The sequence below is a fragment of the Cherax quadricarinatus genome, chromosome 29 (genome assembly GCF_038502225.1).
Source record: "Cherax quadricarinatus isolate ZL_2023a chromosome 29, ASM3850222v1, whole genome shotgun sequence".
Classification (NCBI taxonomy): Eukaryota; Metazoa; Arthropoda; class Malacostraca; order Decapoda; family Parastacidae; genus Cherax; species Cherax quadricarinatus.
In genome coordinates, this window is record NC_091320.1 from 17,550,874 (window position 1) to 17,575,756 (window position 24,883).

At 40.9% G+C, this 24,883-nt stretch overlaps 1 protein-coding gene across 1 annotated transcript in view; it reads right to left on the reverse strand.

Moving 5' to 3' along the window:
• Nucleotides 1-1,694: 1,694 nt before the first annotated feature.
• LOC128690372 (glycerol-3-phosphate phosphatase) overlaps nucleotides 1,695-24,883 on the reverse strand; it is a 165,154-nt gene continuing 141,965 nt past the window's right edge. The window contains exon 6 of the mRNA XM_070089631.1: nucleotides 1,695-1,942. Within this exon, the coding sequence (XP_069945732.1) occupies nucleotides 1,726-1,942 (217 nt within the window). The 3' untranslated portion in view covers nucleotides 1,695-1,725. The remainder of the gene's footprint in view (nucleotides 1,943-24,883) is intronic.

Here is a 24,883-nt window from a genome sequence, read left to right on the forward strand (position 1 = left end):
GTCTGGAAGTTCCAGTAACAAGTCATCACATTAAGACCTGTGTCTGGAAGTTCCAGTAACAAGTCATCACATTAAGACCTGTGTCTGGAAGTTCCAGTAACAAGTCATCACATTAAGACCTGTGTCTGGAAGTTCCAGTAACAAGTCATCACATTAAGAACTGTGTCTGGAAGCTCCAGTAACAAGCCATCACATTAAGACCTGTGTCTGGAAGTTCCAGTAACAAGTCATCACATTAAGACCTGTGTCTGGAAGTTCCAGTAACAAGTCATCACATTAAGACCTGTGTCTGGAAGTTCCAGTAACAAGTCATCACATGAAGACCTGTGTCTGGAAGTTCCAGTAACAAGTCATCACATGACCAAGACTTGAGTCAAGAAACCTGTCTTTTTTCCTAACAAATTTATCTAACTTAACCTCAAATAAGACTCTCCTGCCCGGAGTGTATTGCAATACTTTCGTATTTTCCGTGTATGACTACACCTGTATTATTCACTCTATATACTGTATCATCCTGGACAATAAATTTTTTAGTTTGTATGATTTTACACTTGAGAGTATAGTAAACATATATATTTAAATATTAAACAGTAAAGTACAGTATTACAAAGATTAAAACTTACTTTATTCACAAATAACTTTACGTAACATTATGAGGTGAATCACATGTTGCTACAGATCATCAAAGTCCATAATATTTGTTCAGATTCATATTGTTTAACCTTTAAATATTTATATCAGAAACAGTTATTAACAACCATTACGAGGACGCTTGTACTCACCTAGTTGTGGTTGCAGGGGTCGATTCATAGCTCCTGGCCCCCCTCTTCACTGGCCGCTCTCCCTGCACTCTTAGCTTTATCATACCTCTGCTAAAAGCTATGAATGATGATGTTTCCACTGGACGTCAGATATTAATTGCAATAAATGAGAGTGTAGTCCTGGTCACTCGAGGTGAAATTGATTTTCTAAACAGAATTGGATAGTCTTACTGAACAAACACCTGTAATATAAATTCAAAATAATGCGATCCTAGATAGGTGACAGACATTTATAGCACCACATGTGCATGGTTGAAAATGTAACGTCATGCAGGCCTCTACGTCCATGGTATCAAGGTGCAACTTTAGATCTTACTATAACCAACTATATCATAGAATACAAAATACAAAGAAGTAATAAATTAAGAAATAAAATACGAAAGGGTAAATGAGGGTGTAATATGAGGAGACTGGACAGTAACATTGATGGTATACAAGAGTTATACATAATTGGTACTTTGTAAAATGTCTGTAAGTCCTAAGTGGAAGTCATAATTAAACATACATATGTATTATTTTCTCGTATTAATGTTATTTTATTAAACTGGTTTGGTTGTTGTTTTTCTTCAGCCTGTACCTGATAGGCACTTTAGGTCATGTAATTGATATTCTGGTCAGAAACCGCAGTTTTAATTTTTCACTGAGAATCTTTACTGAAATCTTATAAACTGTATATATATATATATATATATATATATATATATATATATATATATATATATATATATATATATATATATATATATATATATATATATATATATATATATATATATATATATATATATATATATAATATATATATATATATATATATATATATATATATATATATATATATATATATATATATATATATATATATATATATATATACCTATATATATATACATCGGTGAAGGGATCAGTGTTGCTGTTCATTGAGGTGATGGTTGAGTGGTTCATCCAGGAGGGTGAGGATGTCACCTACAGACTGTAGGTAAAACAGAGGTACTTGTTTCTGTTTGATGGGGTCCTGTGTGGTGGTGAGTTGCCTGGCCTCCTGCAGGGTAGTGGCTCCACTCAGCACCAGCAGCGTCCACATCCCACATTCGTTACCCAGGAGGATATCAGTGTGTAACCTGGTCAGAGGAAACTGAGTCAGATACTTGAATCTGCCACAAATAGGTGAAAAGGGATCAACAACTTAGCCTAGACAGTTCAATATCTTTATTATGCACACCATACTAATGGTGTGGGTGGTAGTCACCCCCATGGTGTGGGTTATAGTCACCCCATACCCATGGTGTGGGTGGTAGTCACCCCCATGGTGTGGGTGGTAATCATATCATACCCATTGTGTGGGTTGTAGTCACCCCATACCCATACAAAAAGAATGCAGATGTAATATACACAGACTTTGCAAAAGCCTTCGACAAGTGTGACCATGGCGTAATAGCGCACAAAATGCGTGCTGAAGGAATAACGGGAAAAGTTGGTAGATGGATCTATAATTTCCTCACAAACAACACAAAGAGTAGTAGTCAACAGAGTCAAGTCTGAGGCGGCTACGGTGAAAAGCTCTGTTCCACAAGGCACAGTACTCGCTCCCATCTTGTTTCTCATCCTCATATCTGACATAGACAAGGATGTCAGCCACAGCACCGTGTCTTCCCTTGCAGATGACACCCGAATCTGCATGACAGTGTCTTCCATTGCAGACACTGCAAGGCTCCAGGCGGACATCAACCAAATCTTTCGATGGACTGCAGAAAACAGTATGAAGTTCAACGATGAGAAATTTCAATTACTCCGATATGGTAAACATGAGGAAATTAAAACTTCATCAGAGTACAAAACAAATTCCAGCAACAAAATAGAGCGAAAAACTAACGTCAAAGACCTGGGAGTGATCATGTCGGAGGATCTCACCTTCAAGAACCATAGCATTGTATCAATCGCATCTGCTAGAAAAATGACAGGATGGGTAATGAGAACCTTCAAAACTAGGGATGCCAAGTCCATGATGACACTCTTCAGGTCACTTGTTCTATCTAGGCTGGAATATTGCTGTACACTAAAAGCACCTTTCAAGGCAGGTGAAATTGCTGACCTAGAAAATGCACAGAGAACCTTCACGGCGCGCATAACGGAGATAAAACACCTCAATTACTGCGAGCGCTTGAAGTTCCTGAAACTGTACTCCCTGGAACGCAGTTAGTGTAATATCTTTATTATGCACCCCATACCCATCCTGTGGGCGGTAGTCACCACATACCCATCCTGTGGGCGGTAGTCACCACATACCCATCCTGTGGGCGGTAATCAAAAGATTACAAAGGTACATAATGGGTCCAGGGACTGGACCCCAAAGTTATGATAGCTGAACTAGTTACAAAGGTAATGAACTCCAGGTAGATCTGGTCACAATCATGGCAAGTTACAGAGGTAATGAATCAGCCTCACTCCTATACATGGTTACAGTCATGAACAAATTACAAAGTAATGAACCACTGATACGTCCACACCTGGTCACAGTTGTAACGAGTTATAAATACAAATATTAAGAGGGTCATACACCCACATTAGCGCGAGCGTACACTCATACACGAGGGCGCAGGCACAGACACATGCACACAAGCGTACAAATATATGCATACACACAAGCCCGCACGCACACGGGGGCGTTGACCCCCGAAACTCTCTCCAGGTAAACTCCAGGTGTGGGTGGTAGTCACACCGTACCCATGGTGTGGTTGGTAGTCACCCCATACCCATGGTGTGAGTGGTAGTCACACCATACCTATGGTGTGGGTGGTAGTCACCCCATACCTATGGTGTGAGTGGTAGTCACACCATACCTATGGTGTGGGTGGTAGTCAAAAGATTGCAGAGGTACTTAATGGGTCCAGGGACTGGGTCACAAAATTCTGATAGCAGAACAACTTACAGTGGTAATGAACAAGTTACAGTGGTAATGAACAAGTTACAGTGGTAATGAACAAGTTACAGTAGTAATGAACAAGTTACAGTAGTAATAAACAGGTTACAGTGGTAATGAACAAATTACAGCCGTAATGAACAAGTTACATTAGTAATCAACAAGGTACAGTGGTAATGAACAAGTTACAGGGGTAATGAACAACTTACATTGGTAATGAACAAGTTACAGCGGTAATAAACAAGTTACAGTGGTAATGAACAAGTTACACTGGTAATGAACAAGTTACAGTGGTAATGAATAAGTTACAGTGGTAATGATCAAGTTACAGTGGTAATGAATAAGTTACAGTGGTAATGATCAAGTTACAGTGGTAATCAACAAGTTACAGTGGTAATGAATAAGTTACAGTGGTAATGATCAAGTTACAGTGGTAATGAACAATTTACAGTAGAAATGAACAAGTTACAGTGGTAATGAACAAGTTTCAGTAGTAATGAACAAGTTACAGCAGTAATGAACAAGTTACAGTGGTAATGAACAAGTTACAGTAGTAATGAACAAGTTACAGTAGTAATGAACAAGTTACAGTGGTAATGAACAAGTTACAGTAGTAATGAACAAGTTACAGCAGTAATGAACAAGTTACAGTAGTAATGAGCAAGTTACAGTGGTAATGAACAAGTTACAGTGGTAATGAACAAGTTACAGTAGTAATGAACAAGTTACAGCAGTAATGAACAAGTTACAGTAGTAATGAGCAAGTTACAGTAGTAATGAACAAGTTACAGTGGTAATGAACAAGTTACAGTAGTAATGAACAAGTTACAGCAGTAATGAACAAGTTACAGTAGTAATGAGCAAGTTACAGTGGTAATGAACAAGTTACAGTAGTAATGAACAAGTTACAGTAGTAATGAACAAATTACAGTGGTAATGAACAAGTTACATTAGTAATGAACAAGTTACAGCAGTAATGAACAAGTTACAGTGGTAATGAACAAGTTACAGTAGTAATGAACAACTTACAGTAGTAATGAACAAGTTACAGCAGTAATGAACATGTTACAGTGGTATTGAACAAGTTACAGCAGTGATGAACAAGTTACAGTAGTAATGAACAAGTTACAGCAGTAATGAACAAGTTACAGTGGTAATGAACAAGTTACAGTGGTAATGAACAAGTTACAGCAGTAATGAACAAGTTACAGTGGTAATGAACAAGTTACAGCAGTAATGAACAAGTTACAGTAGCAATGAACAAGTTACAGCAGTAATGAACAAGTTACAGTAGTAATGAGCAAGTTACAGTGGTAATGAACAAGTTACAGCAGTAATGAACAAGTTACAGTAGTAATGAACATATTACAGTGGTAATGAACAAGTTACAGTGGTAATGAACAAGCTACAGTAGTAATGAACAAGTTACAGCAGTAATGAACAAGTTACAGTAGTAATGAGCAAGTTACAGTGGTAATGAACAAGTTACAGTGGTATTGAACAAGTTACAGTAGTAATGAGCAAGTTACAGTGGTAATGAACAAGTTACAGCAGTAATGAACAAGTTACAGCAGTAATGAGCAAGTTACAGTGGTAATGAACAAGTTACAGCAGTAATGAACAAGTTACAGCAGTAATGAGCAAGTTACAGTGGTAATGAACAAGTTACAGTAGTAATGAACAAGTTACAGTAGTAATAAACAAGTTACAGTAGTAATGAGCAAGTTACAGTGGTAATGAACAAGTTACAGCAGTAATGAACAAGTTACAGCAGTAATGAGCAAGTTACAGTGGTAATGAACAAGTTACAGTGGTAATGAACAAGTTACAGCAGTAATGAACAAGTTACAGTAGTAATGAGCAAGTTACAGTGGTAATGAACAAGATACAGCAGTAATGAACAAGTTACAGTAGTAATGAACAAGTTACAGTGGTAATGAACAAGTTACATTAGTAATGAACAAGTTACAGCAGTATTGAACAAGTTACAGTGGTAATGAACAAGTTACAGTAGTAATGAGCAAGTTACAGTGGTAATGAACAAGTTACAGCAGTAATGAACAAGTTACAGCAGTAATGAGCAAGTTACAGTGGTAATGAACACGTTACAGCAGTAATGAACAAGTTACAGCAGTAATGAGCAAGTTACAGTGGTAATGAACAAGTTACAGTAGTAATGAACAAGTTACAGTAGTAATGAACAAGTTACAGTAGTAATGAGCAAGTTACAGTGGTAATGAACAAGTTACAGCAGTAATGAACAAGTTACAGCAGTAATGAGCAAGTTACAGTGGTAATGAACAAGTTACAGTGGTAATGAACAAGTTACAGTAGTAATGAACATGTTACAGTGGTAATGAACTAGTTACAGTGGTAATGAACAAGCTACAGTAGTAATGAACAAGTTACAGCAGTAATGAACAAGTTACAGTAGTAATGAGCTAGTTACAGTGGTAATGAACAAGTTACAGTGGTAATGAACAAGTTACAGTAGTAATGAGCAAGTTACAGTGGTAATGAACAAGTTACAGTGGTAATGAACAAGTTACATTAGTAATGAGCAAGTTACAGTGGTAATGAACAAGTTACAGCAGTAATGAACAAGTTACAGCAGTAATGAGCAAGTTACAGTGGTAATGAACAAGTTACAGCAGTAATGAACAAGTTTCAGCAGTAATGAGCAAGTTACAGTGGTAATGAACAAGTTACAGTAGTAATGAACAAGTTACAGTAGTAATGAACAAGTTATAGTAGTAATAAGCAAGTTACAGTGGTAATGAACAAGTTACAGTGGTAATGAACAAGTTACATTAGTAATGAACAAGTTACAGCAGTATTGAACAAGTTACAGTGGTAATGAACAAGTTACAGTAGTAATGAGCAAGTTACAGTGGTAATGAACAAGTTACAGCAGTAATGAGCAAGTTACAGCAGTAATGAGCAAGTTACAGTGGTAATGAACAAGTTACAGCAGTAATGAACAAGTTACAGCAGTAATGAGCAAGTTACAGTGGTAATGAACAAGTAACAGTAGTAATGAACAAGTTACAGTAGTAATGAACAAGTTACAGCAGTAATGAACAAGTTACAGCAGTAATGAACAAGTTACAGTAGTAATGAACAACTTACAGTAGTAATGAACAAGTTACAGCAGTAATGAACATGTTACAGTGGTAATGAACAAGTTACAGCAGTAATGAACAAGTTACAGCAGTAATGAGCAAGTTACAGTGGTAATGAACAAGTTACAGCAGTAATGAACAAGTTTCAGCAGTAATGAGCAAGTTACAGTGGTAATGAACAAGTTACAGTAGTAATGAACAAGTTACAGTAGTAATGAACAAGTTATAGTAGTAATAAGCAAGTTACAGTGGTAATGAACAAGTTACAGTGGTAATGAACAAGTTACATTAGTAATGAACAAGTTACAGCAGTATTGAACAAGTTACAGTGGTAATGAACAAGTTACAGTAGTAATGAGCAAGTTACAGTGGTAATGAACAAGTTACAGCAGTAATGAGCAAGTTACAGCAGTAATGAGCAAGTTACAGTGGTAATGAACAAGTTACAGCAGTAATGAACAAGTTACAGCAGTAATGAGCAAGTTACAGTGGTAATGAACAAGTAACAGTAGTAATGAACAAGTTACAGTAGTAATGAACAAGTTACAGCAGTAATGAACAAGTTACAGCAGTAATGAACAAGTTACAGTAGTAATGAACAACTTACAGTAGTAATGAACAAGTTACAGCAGTAATGAACATGTTACAGTGGTAATGAACAAGTTACAGCAGTGATGAACAAGTTACAGTAGTAATGAACAAGTTGCAGCAGTAATGAACAAGTTACAGTGGTAATGAACAAGTTACAGTGGTAATGAACAAGTTACAGCAGTAATGAACAAGTTACAGCAGTATTGAACAAGTTACAGTGGTAATGAACAAGTTACAGCAATAATGAACAAGTTACAGTAGTAATGAACAAGTTACAGTGGTAATGAACAAGTTACAGCAGTAATGAACAAGTTACAGTAGTAATGAGCAAGTTACAGTGGTAATGAACAAGTTACAGCAGTAATGAACAAGTTACAGTAGTAATGAACAAGTTACAGTGGTAATGAACAAGTTACATTAGTAATGAACAAGTTGCAGCAGTATTGAACAAGTTACAGTGGTAATGAACAAGTTACAGTAGTAATGAGCAAGTTACAGTGGTAATGAACAAGTTACAGCAGTAATGAACAAGTTACAGCAGTAATGAGCAAGTTACAGTGGTAATGAACAAGTTACAGTAGTAATGAACAAGTTACAGTAGTAATGAACAAGTTACAGTAGTAATGAGCAAGTTACAGTGGTAATGAACAAGTTACAGCAGTAATGAACAAGTTACAGCAGTAATGAGCAAGTTACAGTGGTAATGAACAAGTTACAGTGGTAATGAACAAGTTACAGCAGTAATGAACAAGATACAGCAGTAATGAGCAAGTTACAGTGGTAATGAACAAGTTACAGTGGTAATGAACAAGTTACAGCAGTAATGAACAACTTACAGCAGTAATGAGCAAGTTACAGTGGTAATGAATAAGTTACAGTGATAATGAACAAGTTACAGCAGTAATGAACAAGTTACAGTGGTAATGAACAATTTACAGTGGTAATGAACAAGTTACAGCAGTAATGAACAAGTTACAGCAGTAATGAGCAAGTTACAGTGGTAATGAACAAGTTACAGTAGTAATGAACAAGTTACAGTAGTAATGAACAAGTTACAGTAGTAATGAGCAAGTTACAGTGGTAATGAACAAGTTACAGTAGTAATGAACAAGTTACAGTAGTAATGAACAAGTTACAGCAGTAATGAGCAAGTTACAGTGGTAATGAACAAGTTACAGTGGTAGTGAACAAGTTACAGCAGTAATGAACAAGTTACAGCAGTAATGAACAAGTTACAGCAGTAATGAACAAGTTACAGCAGTAATGAACAAGTTACAGCAGTAATGAACAAGTTACAGCAGTAATGAGCAAGTTACAGTGGTAATGAACAAGTTACAGTAGTAATGAACAAGTTACAGTAGTAATGAACAAGTTACAGTAGTAATGAACAAGTTACAGCAGTAATGAACAAGTTACAGTAGTAATGAACAAGTTACAGCAGTAATGAGCAAGTTACAGTGGTAATGAACAAGTTACAGTGGTAATGAACAAGTTACAGCAGTAATGAACAAGTTACAGCAGTAATGAACAAGTTACAGCAGTAATGAACAAGTTACAGTAGTAATCAACAAGTTACAGTAGTAATGAACAAGTTACAGTAGTAATGAACAAGTTACAGTAGTAATGAACAAGTTACAGCAGTAATGAGCAAGTTACAGTGGTAATGAACAAGTTACAGTGGTAATGAACAAGTTACAGCAGTAATGAACAAGTTACAGCAGTAATGAACAAGTTACAGTGGTAATGAACAAGTTACAGCAGTAATGAACAAGTTACAGTGGTAATGAACAAGTTACAGCAGTAATGAACAAGTTACAGTGGTAATGAACAAGTTACAGCAGTAATGAACAAGTTACAGCAGTAATGAACAAGTTACAGTAGTAATGAACAAGTTACAGTAGTAATGAACAAGTTACAGCAGTAATGAACAAGTTACAGCAGTAATGAACAAGTTACAGTGGTACTGAACTATTTACATGTATATATCAGGTTACAGTCGTAATCAGTTATTTATGCAAAACATGAATTAAGCCAAAAAAATATTATATGTGGTTTTGAATTACATATATTGCCTTATATTTTAGCAATATATGGTTGAATTTAATCAAGTTTAAGAGTTTATACTTTATTTACAGTGAACAAAGTTAAGGTATTTTTGGAGAATGGTTGATAATTTACCACTGTGGGTAAAATACTTTGACATTTCTTGTACATTTCTGAGTAAGTTGTTTTTGAAATTATTAGTCGTATTACTGTAATTGTAATACTGTAATTTTTATAAAATAATCTCAAACTGCAATTATTCATGATAAAACTTCTCTACTAGACCTATTAATGTCATATAGCATTAGTTTAATATGTTTATTATGCACCTCATACCCATCCTGTGGGCTGTAGTCACCACATACCCATCCTGTGGGCTGTAGTCACCACATACCCATCCTGTGGGCTGTAGTCACCACATGCCCATCCTGTGGGCGGTAGTCACCACATACCCATCCTGTGGGCGGTAGTCAAAAGATTACAAAGGTACATAATGGGTCCAGTGACTGGGCCCCAAAGTTATGATAGCTGAACTAGTTACAAAGGTAATGAACTCCAGGTAGATCTGGTCACAATCATGGCAAGTTACAGAGGTAATGAATCAGCTTCACTCCTATACATGGTTACAGTCATGAACAAATTACAAAGTAATGAACCACTGATACGTCCACACCTGGTCACAATTATAATGAGTTATAAATACAAATATTAAGTGGGTCATACACCCACACTAGCGCGCGCGCGCACACATACACATGCACGAGGGCGCACGCACAGACACATGCACACGAGTGTTCAAATATATGTATACACACAAGCACGCACACACTAACACACACACACACACACACACACACACACACACACACACACACACACACACACACACACACACAAAGACAAAGACAGGATGTTCCAGGGAGGGGACACAGAAACAAGAGGCCACAATTGGAAGTTGAAGACACAAATGAGTCAGAGAGATAGTAGGAAGTATTTCTTCAGTCATAGAGTTGTAAGGCAGTGGAATAGCCTAGAAAATGACGTAGTGGAGGCAGGAACCATACACAGTTTTAAGACGAGGTTTGATAAAGCTCATGGAGCGGGGAGAGAGAAGGCCTAGTAGCAACCGGTGAAGAGGCGGGGCCAGGAGCTAGGACTCGACCCCTGCAACCACAAATAGGTGAGTACAACTAGGTGAGTACACACACACACACACACACACACGCACGCACACACGCACACACACACGTGGTAATGCAATAATTACAGCTAGCAAAGTCAGGGTATTTCTCCAGAATGGTCTGCAATATACCACTGTGGATAAAATACTTTGCCATTTCTTGAACACTTCTGAGTGAGTTGTTTCTAAATTCATTAATTTTATCACACTCCAGTACACAATGACGCAGAGTGAGACAATAGCCCATCTGGCAAAGTTTACATTTCGCTTGGTCTACATCTGGTGGTGGTGATTTAACCTGCCAAAGATACTTGTAACCCAGCCGGAGCCGGGCAGTAGTGACATCCAAGAGTCTGCTTATTTTGTTGGATGCACCATAGACATGTGGCTCCTCCTGCATGATAGAATGATGATAGATGGACTCACTGGTGTCAATCTCCCTGAGTCTTAAGTTAATAAAATTCAGTTGAAGTTCTTTTCGTATTATTGTTCTCAAACTACTACCTGACAAGCCAAGATTGTAATCTACTCCCTCTTTGAAAGCATACAGCTTAGCCAATTTATCAGTTCTATCATGCATCTGAAGACCAATGTGAGATGGAATCCACAGCATGTGCACACTGTTCCTGATCAGCCGGGCTGTGGCTCGTACGTTGGTTTGCGTGCAGCCAGCAGCAACAGCCTGGTTGATCAGGCTCTGATCCACCAGGAGGCCTGGTCACAGACCGGGCCGCGGGGGCGTTGACCCCCGGAACTCTCTCCAGGTAAACGCCAGGTAAACTGACTTCACTGTCCACAATCTTACCATACCTGTACATTGCAGAGTCACTTGTTTGCACAGAACTGCTTAATGCCTCAAATGATGTAGTGGAAGTTTTAGCAGTAAAGGTCGAGAACCAAAACCTAGTCATTGTGGTAGTCTACAAGCCTCCGGATGCAACATCCCAGCAATTCCAGGAACAGCTGTTAAAAACTGACCACTGTCTGGAAAATCTTCCAGCTCCTGCACCCAACATCTTGCTCCTGGGGGATTTCAACTTAAGGCACCTAAAATGGAGGAATATAGGAAATAATATTGTTGCAGTAATAACACCAGGAGGCAGCTCTGATGAAAACTCACACTCACACGAGCTTTTAAATCTCTGCACAAAATTCAATTTAAACCAGCAAATAATAGAGCCTACTAGACTGGAGAATACACTAGACCTCATCTTCACTAACAATGATGATCTGATAAGAAATGTCACCATATCAAAAACAATATACTCAGATCACAACATAATTGAGGTTCAGACATGTATGCGTGGAGCCCCGACCGACATAATGAGACTAGTCACGAGGGAGCATTCACCAAATTCAACCTCAATAACAAAAACATAAAGTGGGACCAAGTAAACCAAGTCCCAACCGATATAAGCTGGGAAGATATACTAAGTAACACAGACCCCCAACTTATGCCTAGAACAGATTAACTCGGTGGCACTCGATGTATGCACAAGGCTTATTCCTCTAAGAAAAAGGAGGAGTAGATGTAAAATAGAAAGAGACAGGCGCTCCCTTTACAGGCGACGGAAAAGAATAACAGAGCGGCTAAAAGAGGTCAATATATCTGAAATGCGTAGGGAGACACTGGTCAGAGAAATAGCAAGCATCGAACTTAAGCTAAAAGAATCCTTTAGGAGTCAGGAGTCGCGGGAAGAACTAAAAGCCATAAATGAAATCGAAAGAAACCCAAAGTATTTCTTCTCCTATGCCAAATCAAAATCGAGAACAACGTCCAGTATTGGGCCCCTTCTTAAACAAGATGGGTCCTTCACAGATGACAGCAAGGAAATGAGTGAGCTACTCAAGTCCCAATATGACTCAGTTTTTAGCAAGCCGCTAACCAGACTGAGAGTCGAAGATCAAAATGAATTTTTTATGAGAGAGCCACAAAATTTGATTAACACAAGCCTATCCGATGTTATCCTGACGCCAAATGACTTCGAACAGGCGATAAATGACATGCCCATGCACTCTGCCCCAGGGCCAGACTCATGGAACTCTGTGTTCATCAAGAACTGCAAGAAGCCCCTATCACGAGCCTTTTCCATCCTATGGAGAGGGAGCATGGACACGGGGGTCGTCCCACAGTTACTAAAAACAACAGACATAGCCCCACTCCACAAAGGGGGCAGTAAAGCAACAGCAAAGAACTACAGACAAATAGCACTAACATCCCATATCATAAAAATCTTTGAAAGGGTCCTAAGAAGCAAGATCACCACCCATCTAGAAACCCATCAGTTACACAACCCAGGGCAACATGGGTTTAGAACTGGTCGCTCCTGTCTGTCTCAACTATTGGATCACTACGACAAGATCCTAAATGCACTAGAAGACAAAAAGAATGCAGATGTAATATATACAGACTTTGCAAAAGCCTTCGACAAGTGTGACCATGGCGTAATAGCGCACAAAATGCGTGCTAAAGGAATAACAGGAAAAGTCGGTCGATGGATCTATAATTTCCTCACTAACAGAACACAGAGAGTAGTCGTCAACAGAGTAAAGTCCGAGGCAGCTACGGTGAAAAGCTCTGTTCCACAAGGCACAGTACTCGCTCCCATCTTGTTCCTCATCCTCATATCCGACATAGACAAGGATGTCAGCCACAGCACCGTGTCTTCCTTTGCAGATGACACCCGAATCTGCATGACAGTGTCTTCCATTGCAGACACTGCAAGACTCCAGGCGGACATCAACCAAATCTTTCAGTGGGCTGCAGAAAACAATATGAAGTTCAACGATGAGAAATTTCAATTACTCAGATATGGTAAACATGAGGAAATTAAATCTTCATCAGGGTACAAAACAAATTCTGGCCACAAAATAGAGCGAAACACCAACGTCAAAGACCTGGGAGTGATCATGTCGGAGGATCTCACCTTCAAGGACCATAACATTGTATCAATCGCATCTGCTAGAAAAATGACAGGATGGATAATGAGAACCTTCAAAACTAGGGAGGCCAAGCCCATGATGACACTCTTCAGGTCACTTGTTCTATCTAGGCTGGAATATTGCTGCACACTAACAGCATCTTTCAAGGCAGGTGAAATTGCCGACCTAGAAAATGTACAGAGAACTTTCACGGCGCGCATAACGGAGATAAAACACCTCAATTACTGGGAGCGCTTGAGGTTCCTAAACCTGTATTCCCTGGAACGCAGGAGGGAGAGATACATGATTATGTACACCTGGAAAATCCTAGAGAGACTAGTACCGAACTTGCACACGAAAATCACTCACTACGAAAGCAAAAGACTTGGCAGACGATGCACCATCCCCCCAATGAAAAGCAGGGGTGTCACTAGCACGTTAAGAGACCATACAATAAGTGTCAGGGGCCCGAGACTGTTCAACTGCCTCCCAGCACACATAAGGGGGATTACCAACAGACCCCTGGCAGTCTTCAAGCTGGCACTGGACAAGCACCTAAAGTCAGTTCCTGATCAGCCGGGCTGTGGCTCGTACGTTGGTTTGCGTGCAGCCAGCAGCAACAGCCTGGTTGATCAGGCTCTGATCCACCAGGAGGCCTGGTCACAGACCGGGCCTCGGGGGCGTTGACCCCCGGAACTCTCTCCATGTAAACTCCAGGTAAACCTGTGTCTGGCTTCTGACAAAAGCATGCCACAATTTATGCTTAATGAGTTGAGAGCATTTATGGATGACAGAGAATCAGTTACAATTAAACTGTCAATCTTTGATACATAGATGCATTTCAGTGCAAGGAGTATGGCAAACAGTTCTGTCTGAAGGGTAGAGGCCCAATTATTGATGCGTGCTCCAATTTCTTTAAGAGAGCCATCACTCTGTACGACAACAGCAGCACTACCAGCTGCACCAGTGGATTGGTGAACAGAACCATCAGTGTAAATAATTTGCGAGAGTGTGTGCTGTGTGACTAAGTTATCAATACAGCTTAAGGCATTATGTTTGGCTTCAAGGCGAAGTTTTGGTTGTGATTTAAGAAGTAGTTTGAGGGGAAATGGATGAATGGTAGTTTGGAATAGGATTATATTCCATGGAGCGAAGTGCCGCTGTTGCCTTACTTGACATAGATCATGTATCTGATTCATGCGGAGGTCGGTTCCAGTTTTTTCGATCCATCTGGAGGAGTGTTCACCAGTGCTGAGGAATGTTTTGAGGGCTTCTGTGCAGGGGTTTGAATGGGCTTGCCTGAACATATTAACCCCAATTAGGATATTTCTTTCAGTAACACGATCTCTGATGCTTGGAATATCAAGTTCTTTTTGCATATTTAAAATTTTGGCAGTACGAGGGCATCCTAAAATGATCCTTATTGCTTCGTTCTGCAGTTTTTCCAGCCCTCCAAGCTTCCAGTCAGACACAAGAGCAAGTAGTGGCGTAGCATAATCAACCAATGATCTAATATAAGCAAGATACATCATTTTCACAATTTTAACATTAGCACCATACCTGGGGTGAAACCCAGCCACAACTCTAAGTGCACTTAGTCTTTCTTTGTATTGGCGACAAAGTCTTGTTACAACAGGTACAAGTAGTGAGACCTCAAAGTCTAGGTACCTGTATCTGCTTACATATTCTAGAAGAGACCCATCATGCAATTGGATCTGACGAACTGTGCCTCTCTGTCGAGGAGGACGCCTATTGAGTATCTTTGTTTTATCATTAGAGATTATCAACCCCAGGTCCTGACACGAGGCTAGTACATGATTAAGAATGTTTTGGGTGTTGGAGAATCCGGTGGTGTGAATCATTATATCATCAGCAAAGCTAATCACATAATGATGGGGCTGACTAGGCATAGCATTAAGTAATGCATTAATTAGAATATTGAACAGTGTGGGACTGAGCACACCTCCCTGTGGGGTTCCTAATTCAAAGTCTTTAGTTACATTTCTATGTCCCTGGAACAACACAGACGATTTTCTGTTGGACAGGTAACCTTTAATCCAGCGGAGAAGCCATCCTCCAACATCCATTCTGGCAAGTTCACTAATGATTACATGTCGGTTGGCTACATCGAAAGCGGATTTAAGGTCAAGGAACGTAGTGTATGAGCTGTCAGTGTGCAGAGTGAGAAAGGTGGCTATGCAATGATGCACACTTCTTCCATGCATGAAACCATGTAACCGGGGAGACAAAAATTGTTTGATTCTGTACATGAGACGATTAAGAATCATTCTCTCAAATGTTTTACACAAGCAGCTAGTAAGAGATATAGGGCGAAATGCATTTTGTTGATAGGGCTTAGGAATTGGAATGATGAGGCTGTTGGTCCAAGATTGAGGGAGCTCCCCAGTTACATAGCTCATGTTATATAATTCAAGTAATGGATTACCTGGTACTCGACACAGCAATCTGAGTATGTTGTAAGTAATACCATCCTCACCAGGCGACGTGGAGTTGCCCTTAGTTAGTGCTGCATCAAGTTCATAATTAGTGAAAGGAATGTTGCAGTCATCTTCCTTGCTGAGCATAAAGCAAACAAGTCTCTCCCTTGCATCATATTTGTCATTTAATTTTGCCTGTGTGGTACTGGGAAGATTGTCATAGCTAGATGTAGCAGCCCAAGCACTGACTAACTCATTCGCCCTATGCAAGGGATGAGGGTGCGCGATCTGCCCAGTTCTGTTACCCTTAATTCTATTTATGTCCCTCCATGCCCGGCTAAGTGGGGTGTGAGCATTAAGACCGTTGACAAATTTTTCCCAGTCTGTTTGCCGCAGCTCTGTCGTACGCTCTCTGGCAGCAGCAAGGGCAGTTTGGAAGAGCCTCAGCATTCCAGGGGTACGATGTTTTCTATAGGCTAGGCCTAGTCTGCGAGCAGTACGTTTCAGTGTACGAAGTTTAGAATCATTGTAATAAGTATGGTTTTTGAAGGAGGAATGATTATTATGGAAGTTTGTTGGGTTTAGAGTACCAAGAGGTTTCAGTGGCGGCTCTAAGTAGTTCTGAATAATGCTCACAAGGTCATTGTTAAAGGTCTCTACAGAGGAACACTCATAGGAATTATACCAGTCAGTCAAATGTGCAACAAAGTCATCATGCTGATCAGTGGGAACATTAAAACGTTTCCGTTTGAATATCCCACCAGGAAGGGTAGTATTACCAATATCTAGTGAGGTTAGCCTTGGGAAATGATCAGACGCTATATCTGTTACAATGGAAGACTCACAGCTGGCAGAAGTAATGTTGAAGCCCAGGCACAGATCAAGGACGCCTCCATAGATATGTGTGGGTTCAAGGTCACCTACAATTTGCACATTATCATGACTGTTTAAGAGTGACAACAGTTGATTGCCATTACGATTACCAAACTGTGATTTTCCAATGCTTTTGTGTCTCGCATTGTAATCGCCAATAATAAGAGAAGGTTCAGAATGAGCACAAGTTGGGAGCTCCAAGTAATTAAACTTATCAGCAGGAGCGTACAAGTTAAATATGTTGAGAGCAGAGTTCCCTATATAAATCCTAACACCGTGATATTGTAGCCCCCTCTGTTTTCTTATGTGCAAGAAGTTGATGGGGAAGTGATTTTTTTAATATATAGAACACAAGAGTTAGTAGATTTGAGGTTATATGCAGCAAATGATGGTAATTTAGGGGGTTGGGATTTTTCAGGGACTCTGCACTCTTGTAGACACACAACATCAATGGGTTCAGTGGCTACTTTATGATGAAGGTCAGGAAGTCTTTTTCTAAGTGATGCAATATTCCAGCTTAATATAGAAAGTTTATACGAGTTTTGATCCATTATAGTAGTCCTGGGATCTTGTTGAGTTTCTCAGCATAATGAAAAAATTGTTCATATAAATGGCAGACCTTATCAATGTCAACAGTGTTACCCTTGTCCATGAGTTTGTTAAGTGCACTTCCAGTTGTAAGGCCTCGTGGAAGTCTTTGTCTACTCAGAGCACGGCTCTGTTCATGTGTGAATGTATGATAGGTGACACCACCACTCACATTACACGCAATACTATAACTGTCATCACCAACACCACTACCAACATTGTGTTCATTACATTTATCAACAGTATTGTATTCAACATTAATGTCAAAGTGGTTAACCTCATCACACTCTGCACCACCGCTTATATTACGCTCATCACTGTTACTAACATTATAGACACAACCGCCCTCATCACACTCTTCACCACCACTTACATTACGGTCATCACTATTATTAATGTCATTGACACCATAGCCTTCATTATGATGCTCACTATAGCTATCAACACAAGTATTATATTCGTCATTACTGTAATTAAGAACACCACCACCACCTTGTTCAGCAGCCTTACACTTGCTGTCACAAATTTTGACAATCTTGTTATTGGTACACTCTACACATATTTCCTTGTGTTGTTCAAGTTGTTTCAGGAGAAATTGTTGTATTTCCAGTACCCTTATGCGCGACATCTGGTTGTATACCACAGGAGCAAGACTTGGAACATCTGGAGACGTGAAGTCCCGGTCAGCTGAGCTCCTTGACTGACTGTCAGCTGACTCAGCTAGGCTGGTATTGACAGCCGACGTGATGGAGGTCTGTTGACGTGCTCTCCAGGTGAGGTGCTCAACCCCATTGTCTGAGGGCAGGCATGAGCCGGTATTCAGACCCGAGGTACCTGGTAGTCCTGGGGGGCCATAATGAGGGGTACAGGGTGAAGTGCGGTTGGCTTCGATGCGGGAAGCCCTCACACTGTAGTCAGCATGAGCTGCTGTGACTCCTGAGGTATTACAATTGATACATTGTTTAGCAACAGTCTGTTGCTGTTTGATCTTATCATAACACCGTTCAGAAGGATGAGTATTGGCACACACTGCACACCAGTGTGACTTAGATGGGCATTTCCTGGCAATGTGGCCCCAGCGTTGACACTTATAACATCGACGTTGAGGAGGTCTGTACAATGCAATGTAATAGCGTCTGCTGAGGGCTGCACGGGAGTGAATATACCGTGGCAGAGTTCCCTGGCCAGTCCACTCAGCTAATATCAGACCGTTGGAAAGTCGACGAGGGCTTGCAACTTGCTCTGACGCCAGATATTGAGGATTCAAGTGCTTGTTGACGTTGTATATGACAATAAGCACTTTAGGTGCCCTTGGTGGGGCAGCTTGGAGTTTGATGTTGGCATATTCGTGAGTGAGAAGTTTGTCTATAAATGCTGAATCATTAGGCACAAAGACGTAGTTATCCTCATCGTGGACAAACTTGATCGTTTTCTCATGATTGTCTACACTAGCTTCGAAAAACCAGTTACACTTGGTCTCTTGATTAGTGTTGTTAGGGAAATCTAACCTGACAGCTTTGGGAGGGTGTGCGCCCACTGTATTGCTTGCAGCAAGCTTCCTCTGGAAGCCTCGTTCTTTTTTCCGAGCCTGTTTACTAAAATATGTTTCAAATCTGCCTTCACCATCATCTACGTCAACACCATCAGCTATACTCATAGCTGACAGGAGTTTCACACTGGCGATGGGTTAAAGGATACCAGTGAATAGAAGGAACAAGGAAGGGATATTCACCTCGCTAGACAGGCAACATAGGTGTAGTGGCCTGCGGGTCGCAGTGCGATTTTCAAGGTCATTCACGGGGCCACAGTCGTCTCGAGAGTTACCAATACTGCACTACTCGTTAATTACTCCAAACCCGCAGCACTTAACACAGTTAGCACACATGTCTAGGAATGACATACAAATTTTCACTCTGTGGACAAACAAATCAGCACAAACTTACTATGTTTATAGATGAACCTGTGGCATGTTACAGTTAAAAAGCCGTCTCCAAAGGAGTTACCAGGTACTGCAATGCTCGTTAAATTGTTCTTAACCACTCTTGTTGTGTTCCAACTATGCAGCATTCCTCCCAGAAACACTCAGTGCATAGAAGAATAACAGGTCATCTTCCTCAGTTAGAGATATAACACATTTTGTATAAGAGGCACAGTCTGATTCATCTGGCAGGCCTAAGGTCTGGATCACCAACTCACGCAGGATGGGAGATTCGTCCGTATTTCTCAGGTAGGCAGAGATGACTAGCTGTGCGGAACTCATATATTTGAGTACCAGCAGAGCAGCAAAATACACCTCTACACTGCACGTTGATAAAGGCGAACGGCTGAGTTTAAAGGCGGAGAGTTGGGGGATACAGGGGAACAGCAGGTGTAACTGAGCACGCACATTCGCCTCTCTTCATATAGTCAATATGGGCGAAAGTCTCAGGCAGGAGAAGCAGTGCCTCACTCAAGGTCACTGGCTGAGGCAGACTTCTCAAGAGTTACCAAACACTGCAATACTAATACAAATAGTTACTCACTCCAAACCTGCAGAACTTCTAGCACATGTGTCTTGGAATGAAAGACGAATTTTCAGTGTGTGCACACCTGGGTTACCAACTCACGTAGGACTGCACACTCGTCGTTATTCCTCAGGTTGGTAAAGGGATGAGTTGTGCACATTTTCAGAGGCACGAGTAGCAGTGGACTAGCAAAATTCACCTCTACACTGTATGTTGTTAGAGGCGAAAGGCTGAGGTAAAATGAAAGACAGAGGGGAAGCAGAGGCCTGTGAGGGCCTTTTCAAAAACGGAAAACTATTTCCAGTGTTTCACTAGGTATATCCCTAGTCACAACTCGCACATAAGAGTTCTCACAACACTGAAGCTGTCTTCCAACAGTATGAGTTTTAATGATGACTTATCAGTCAGGAGAAATGGGTAGGCCTGCAAATTAGTAGGTCCAGATCCCCCCAGCACACGTCTACTCCCCTCAACCACTCAGCCGAGACTGTCTACATCTGGTGGTGGTAATTTAACCTACCGTAGATACTTGTAACCCAGCCGGAGCCGGGCGGTAGTGACATCCAAGAGTCTGCTTATCTTGTTGGATGCACCATAGACATGTGGCTTCTCCTGCATGATGGAATGATGATAGATTGACTGACTTGTGTCAATCTCCCTAAGTCTTAAGTCAATAAAGTTCAATTGAAGTTCTTTTCGTATTATTGTTCTCAAACTGCTAACTGACAACCCAAGATTGTAATCTACCCCCTCTTTGAAAGTATACAGCTTAGCCAATTTATCAGTTCTATCATGCATCTGAAGACCAATGTGAGATGGAATCCACAGCATGTGCACTCTGACTCCACTGTCCACAGTCTTACCATACCTATGTCTGGCTTCTGACAAGCATGCCACAATTTATACTTAATGAGTTGAGAGCATTTATGGATGACAGAGAATCAGTTACAATTAAAGTGTCAACCTTAGATACATGGAAGGAGTATGGCAAACAGTTCTGTTTGAAGGGTAGAGGCCCAGTTATTGATGCGTGCTCCAATTTCTTTATGAGAGCCATCACTCTGTATGACAACAGCAGCACTACCAGCTGCACCAGTGGACTGGTGAACAAAACCATCAACGTAAATAATTTGTGAGAGTGTTCTGTGTGACTAAGTTATCAATACATCTTAAGGCATCATGTTTAGCTTCATGACGAAGCTTTGGTTGTCATTTAAGAAGAGGTTTGGGGGGAAATGGAGGAATGGTAGTTTGGAATGGGGTAATATCCCATGGAGCGGAGAAGTGTCTCTGTTGCCTAACTTGACATAGATCATGTAGCTGGTTCATGCGGAGGTCGGTTCCAGTTTTTTTGATCCATCTGGAAGGATGTTCGCCAGTGCTGAGGAAAGTTTGGAGGGCTTCTGTGCAGGGGTTTGAATGGGCTAACCTAAGCATATTGACCCCAATAAGGATATTTCTTTCAGTAACACGATCTCTAATGCTTGGAATATTAAGTTCTTTCCGCATATTTAAAATTTTGGCAGTACGGGGGTATCCTAGGATGATCCTCATTGCTTCGTTTTGCAGTTTTTCCAGGCTCGGTGGCCTGGTGGCTAAAGCTCCCGCTTCACACACGGAGGGCCCGGGTTCGATTCCCGGCGGGTGGAAACATTTCGACACGTTTCCTTACACCTGTTGTCCTGTTCACCTAGCAGCAAATAGGTACCTGGGTGTTAATCGACTGGTGTGGGTCGCATCCTGGGGGACAAGATTAAGGACCCCAATGGAAATAAGTTAGACAGTCCTCGATGACGCACTGACTTTCTTGGGTTATCCTGGGTGGCTAACCTTCCGGGGTTAAAAATCCGAACGAAATCTTATCTTATCTTATCTTATCCAGTCAGACACAAGAGCAAGTAGTGGCGCCGCATAATCAACCAATGATCTAATATAAGCAAGATACATCATTTTCACAATTTTAACATTAGCACCATACCTGGGGTGAAAACCTGCCACAACTCTAAGTGCTCTCAGTCTTTCTTTGTATTGGCGACAAAGTCTCGTTACAACAGGTCCAAGTAGTGGAACTTCAAAGCCTAGATACCTGTATCTGGTTTCATATTCTAGAAGAGACCCATCATGCAACTGGATCTGACGAACTGTGCCTCTCTGTCGAGGAGGACGCCTGTTGAGTATCTTTGTTTTATCCCCTGAGATTATTAACCCCAGGTCCTGACACGAGGCTAGTACATGATTAAGAATGTTTTGGGTGTTGGAGAATCCGGTGGTGTGAATCATTATATCATTAGCAAAACTAATCATATAATGATGGGGCTGGCTAGGCATAGCATTAAGTAATGCATTATTCAGAATATTGAAAAGGGTGGTACTAAGCACACCTCCCTGTGGGGTTCCTAATTCAAAATCATTAGTTACACTTCTATGTCCCTGGAACAACACAGACGGCTTTCTGTTGGACAGGTAACCTATTAATACTCTACTAGACCTATTAATGTCATATATCATTACCTATTAGTACTCTACTAGACCTATAAATGCCATATAGCACTACCTATTAGCACTCTACTAGACCTATAAATGCCATATAGCACTACCTATTAGCACTCTACTAGACCTATTAATGCTATATAGCATTACCTATTAGTACTCAAGTCTCTGTACTCACTGTAACTCACCTAATGACCATTTAAACTGTTATAGCCTAATTAATCTTAAGTTAATTTTAAGTTTGCCCAAAATGCTCTGCATACAAGACGATTTTGGCATGTACACTCAATCTATTATGTTCCTTTGTACAACTATGTATCATGCCAAAATAAAATTATTATTATTATTACTATTATTATTATTATTATTATAATGAGGCAAGGTATGACACACTTATGCAACATATGGGAATCTTTATTGAAGAAACGTTTCGCCACACAGTGGCTTCATCAGTCCTTTACAGTGCAGGAAGGTATAAGGAGAGGAGGAGTTTGAGGTAATCAGTCCCTCAGCCTGGAGTCGATGTGTTCAGTCCATCAATCTTATAGAAAGTACAGCATAGGGCCGAAGACGTGGCTTATATATATACTGTAGTCATGTGAGGCGATGCAGGAGGAGGCTGGGTCATAGTGGTACCATCCACTAGTCTAAGTAGGTCTTCGTCCAAAGGTTGGACAGGTTTGAAGAATTCTTTGTATCAAGATCCCATGATGACGCAGTGTCTGACAGATGTGACAGATCACATCATGGGATCTTGATACAAAAAAATTCTTCAAAGCTTGTCCAATCTTTGGACGAAGACCTACTTAGACTAGTGGATGGTACCACTATGACCCAGCCTCCTTCTGCTTCGCCTCACCTGACTACAGTATATAATCCACGTCTACGGCCCTATGCTGTACTTTCTACAAGCTTGATGGACTGACACATAGACTTCAAACTCCTCCCCTCTTTATACCTTCATGCTTTGTATAAGACTGATGAAGTTGTCAGCATAGTTGCTGATCTTCCTTTACATGTGTTTTATATAGAAGATCCTTAGGCCCAGTGACTGTATGGCGTCATGGGATGCGCATGAGTTAGTGGGACCCGCTACCTCGCTCTCACTCCAGGCTTAGACATACAAGCAGGCAGTAACACGGCAGGCTGGGCCCTTCTCTTACCACAGTCTGACAATACATATCGTTACCATCCAACAACTGTGTTTACCTTCAACCATCATATCTCCTCCCGAAGCCCCACGACAAAGTCACTGTTTACCTGGAGTTTACCTGGAGAGAGTTCCGGGGGTCAACGCCCCCGCGGCCCGGTCTGTGACCAGGCCTCCTGGTGGATCAGAGCCTGATCAACCAGGCTGTTGCTGCTGGCTGCACGCAAACCAACGTACGAGCCACAGCCCGGCTGATCAGGAACTGACTTTAGGTGCTTGTCCAGTGCCAGCTTGAAGACTGCCATGTGGCGAAACGTTTCTTTAATAAAGATTCCCATATATTGCATAAATGTCTCAATTCTTCAACTTGTCGGTTTTCAAAACCATTCATCACAAGGTATGACAGTTGTTCATCTGGCTGACTCAGCCATAACAACGCTCTTATTAAGTCTTCAGGAAATAACCTATCTGTTTATTGCTAACAAAGTATAGAAAATTTTGAGTGTGTATGGAGACCTTGCATCAGTTAGGTGGCTGAAACATTATTATCAACATTTTAAGCTAGACGCTGACCACTGTTGAGTTTCTGACATTGTATCCATATATTGTTATATACTCAAACAGTGATATATGTAATAACTGTAACATTTTAACTGTGTATTGTGCCTAATTGAGTCTAACAAAGACCCATTATGACCTCTGTAATTTTACCCCGGTGGCCTGGTGGCTAAAGCTCTCGCTTCACACACGGAGAGGCCGGGTTCGATTCCCAACGGGGTGGAAACATTTCGACGTGTTTCCTTACACCTGTTGTCCTGTTCACCTAGCAGCAAATAGGTACCTGGGTGTTAGTCGACTGGTGTGGGTCGCATCCTGGGGGACAAGATTAAGGACCACAATGGAAATAAGTTAGACAGTCCTCGATGACGCACTGACTTTCTTGGGTTATCCTGGGTGGCTAACCCTCCGGGGTTAAAAATCCGAACGAAATCTTATCTCTTAGCTTACCATTATGACCTCTGTAATATTACCATTATGACCAGCCTGGAGTATACCTGGAGAGGGTTTCGGGGGTCAACGCCCCCGCGGCTCGGTCTGAGACCAAGCCTCGTGGTGGATCAGGGTCTGATCAACCAGGCTGTTGCTGCTGGTCGCACGCAAACTGACGTACGAGCCACAGCCTGGCTGGTCAGGTACTGACTTTAGGTGCTTGTCCAGTATCTTCTTGAAGACAGCCAGGG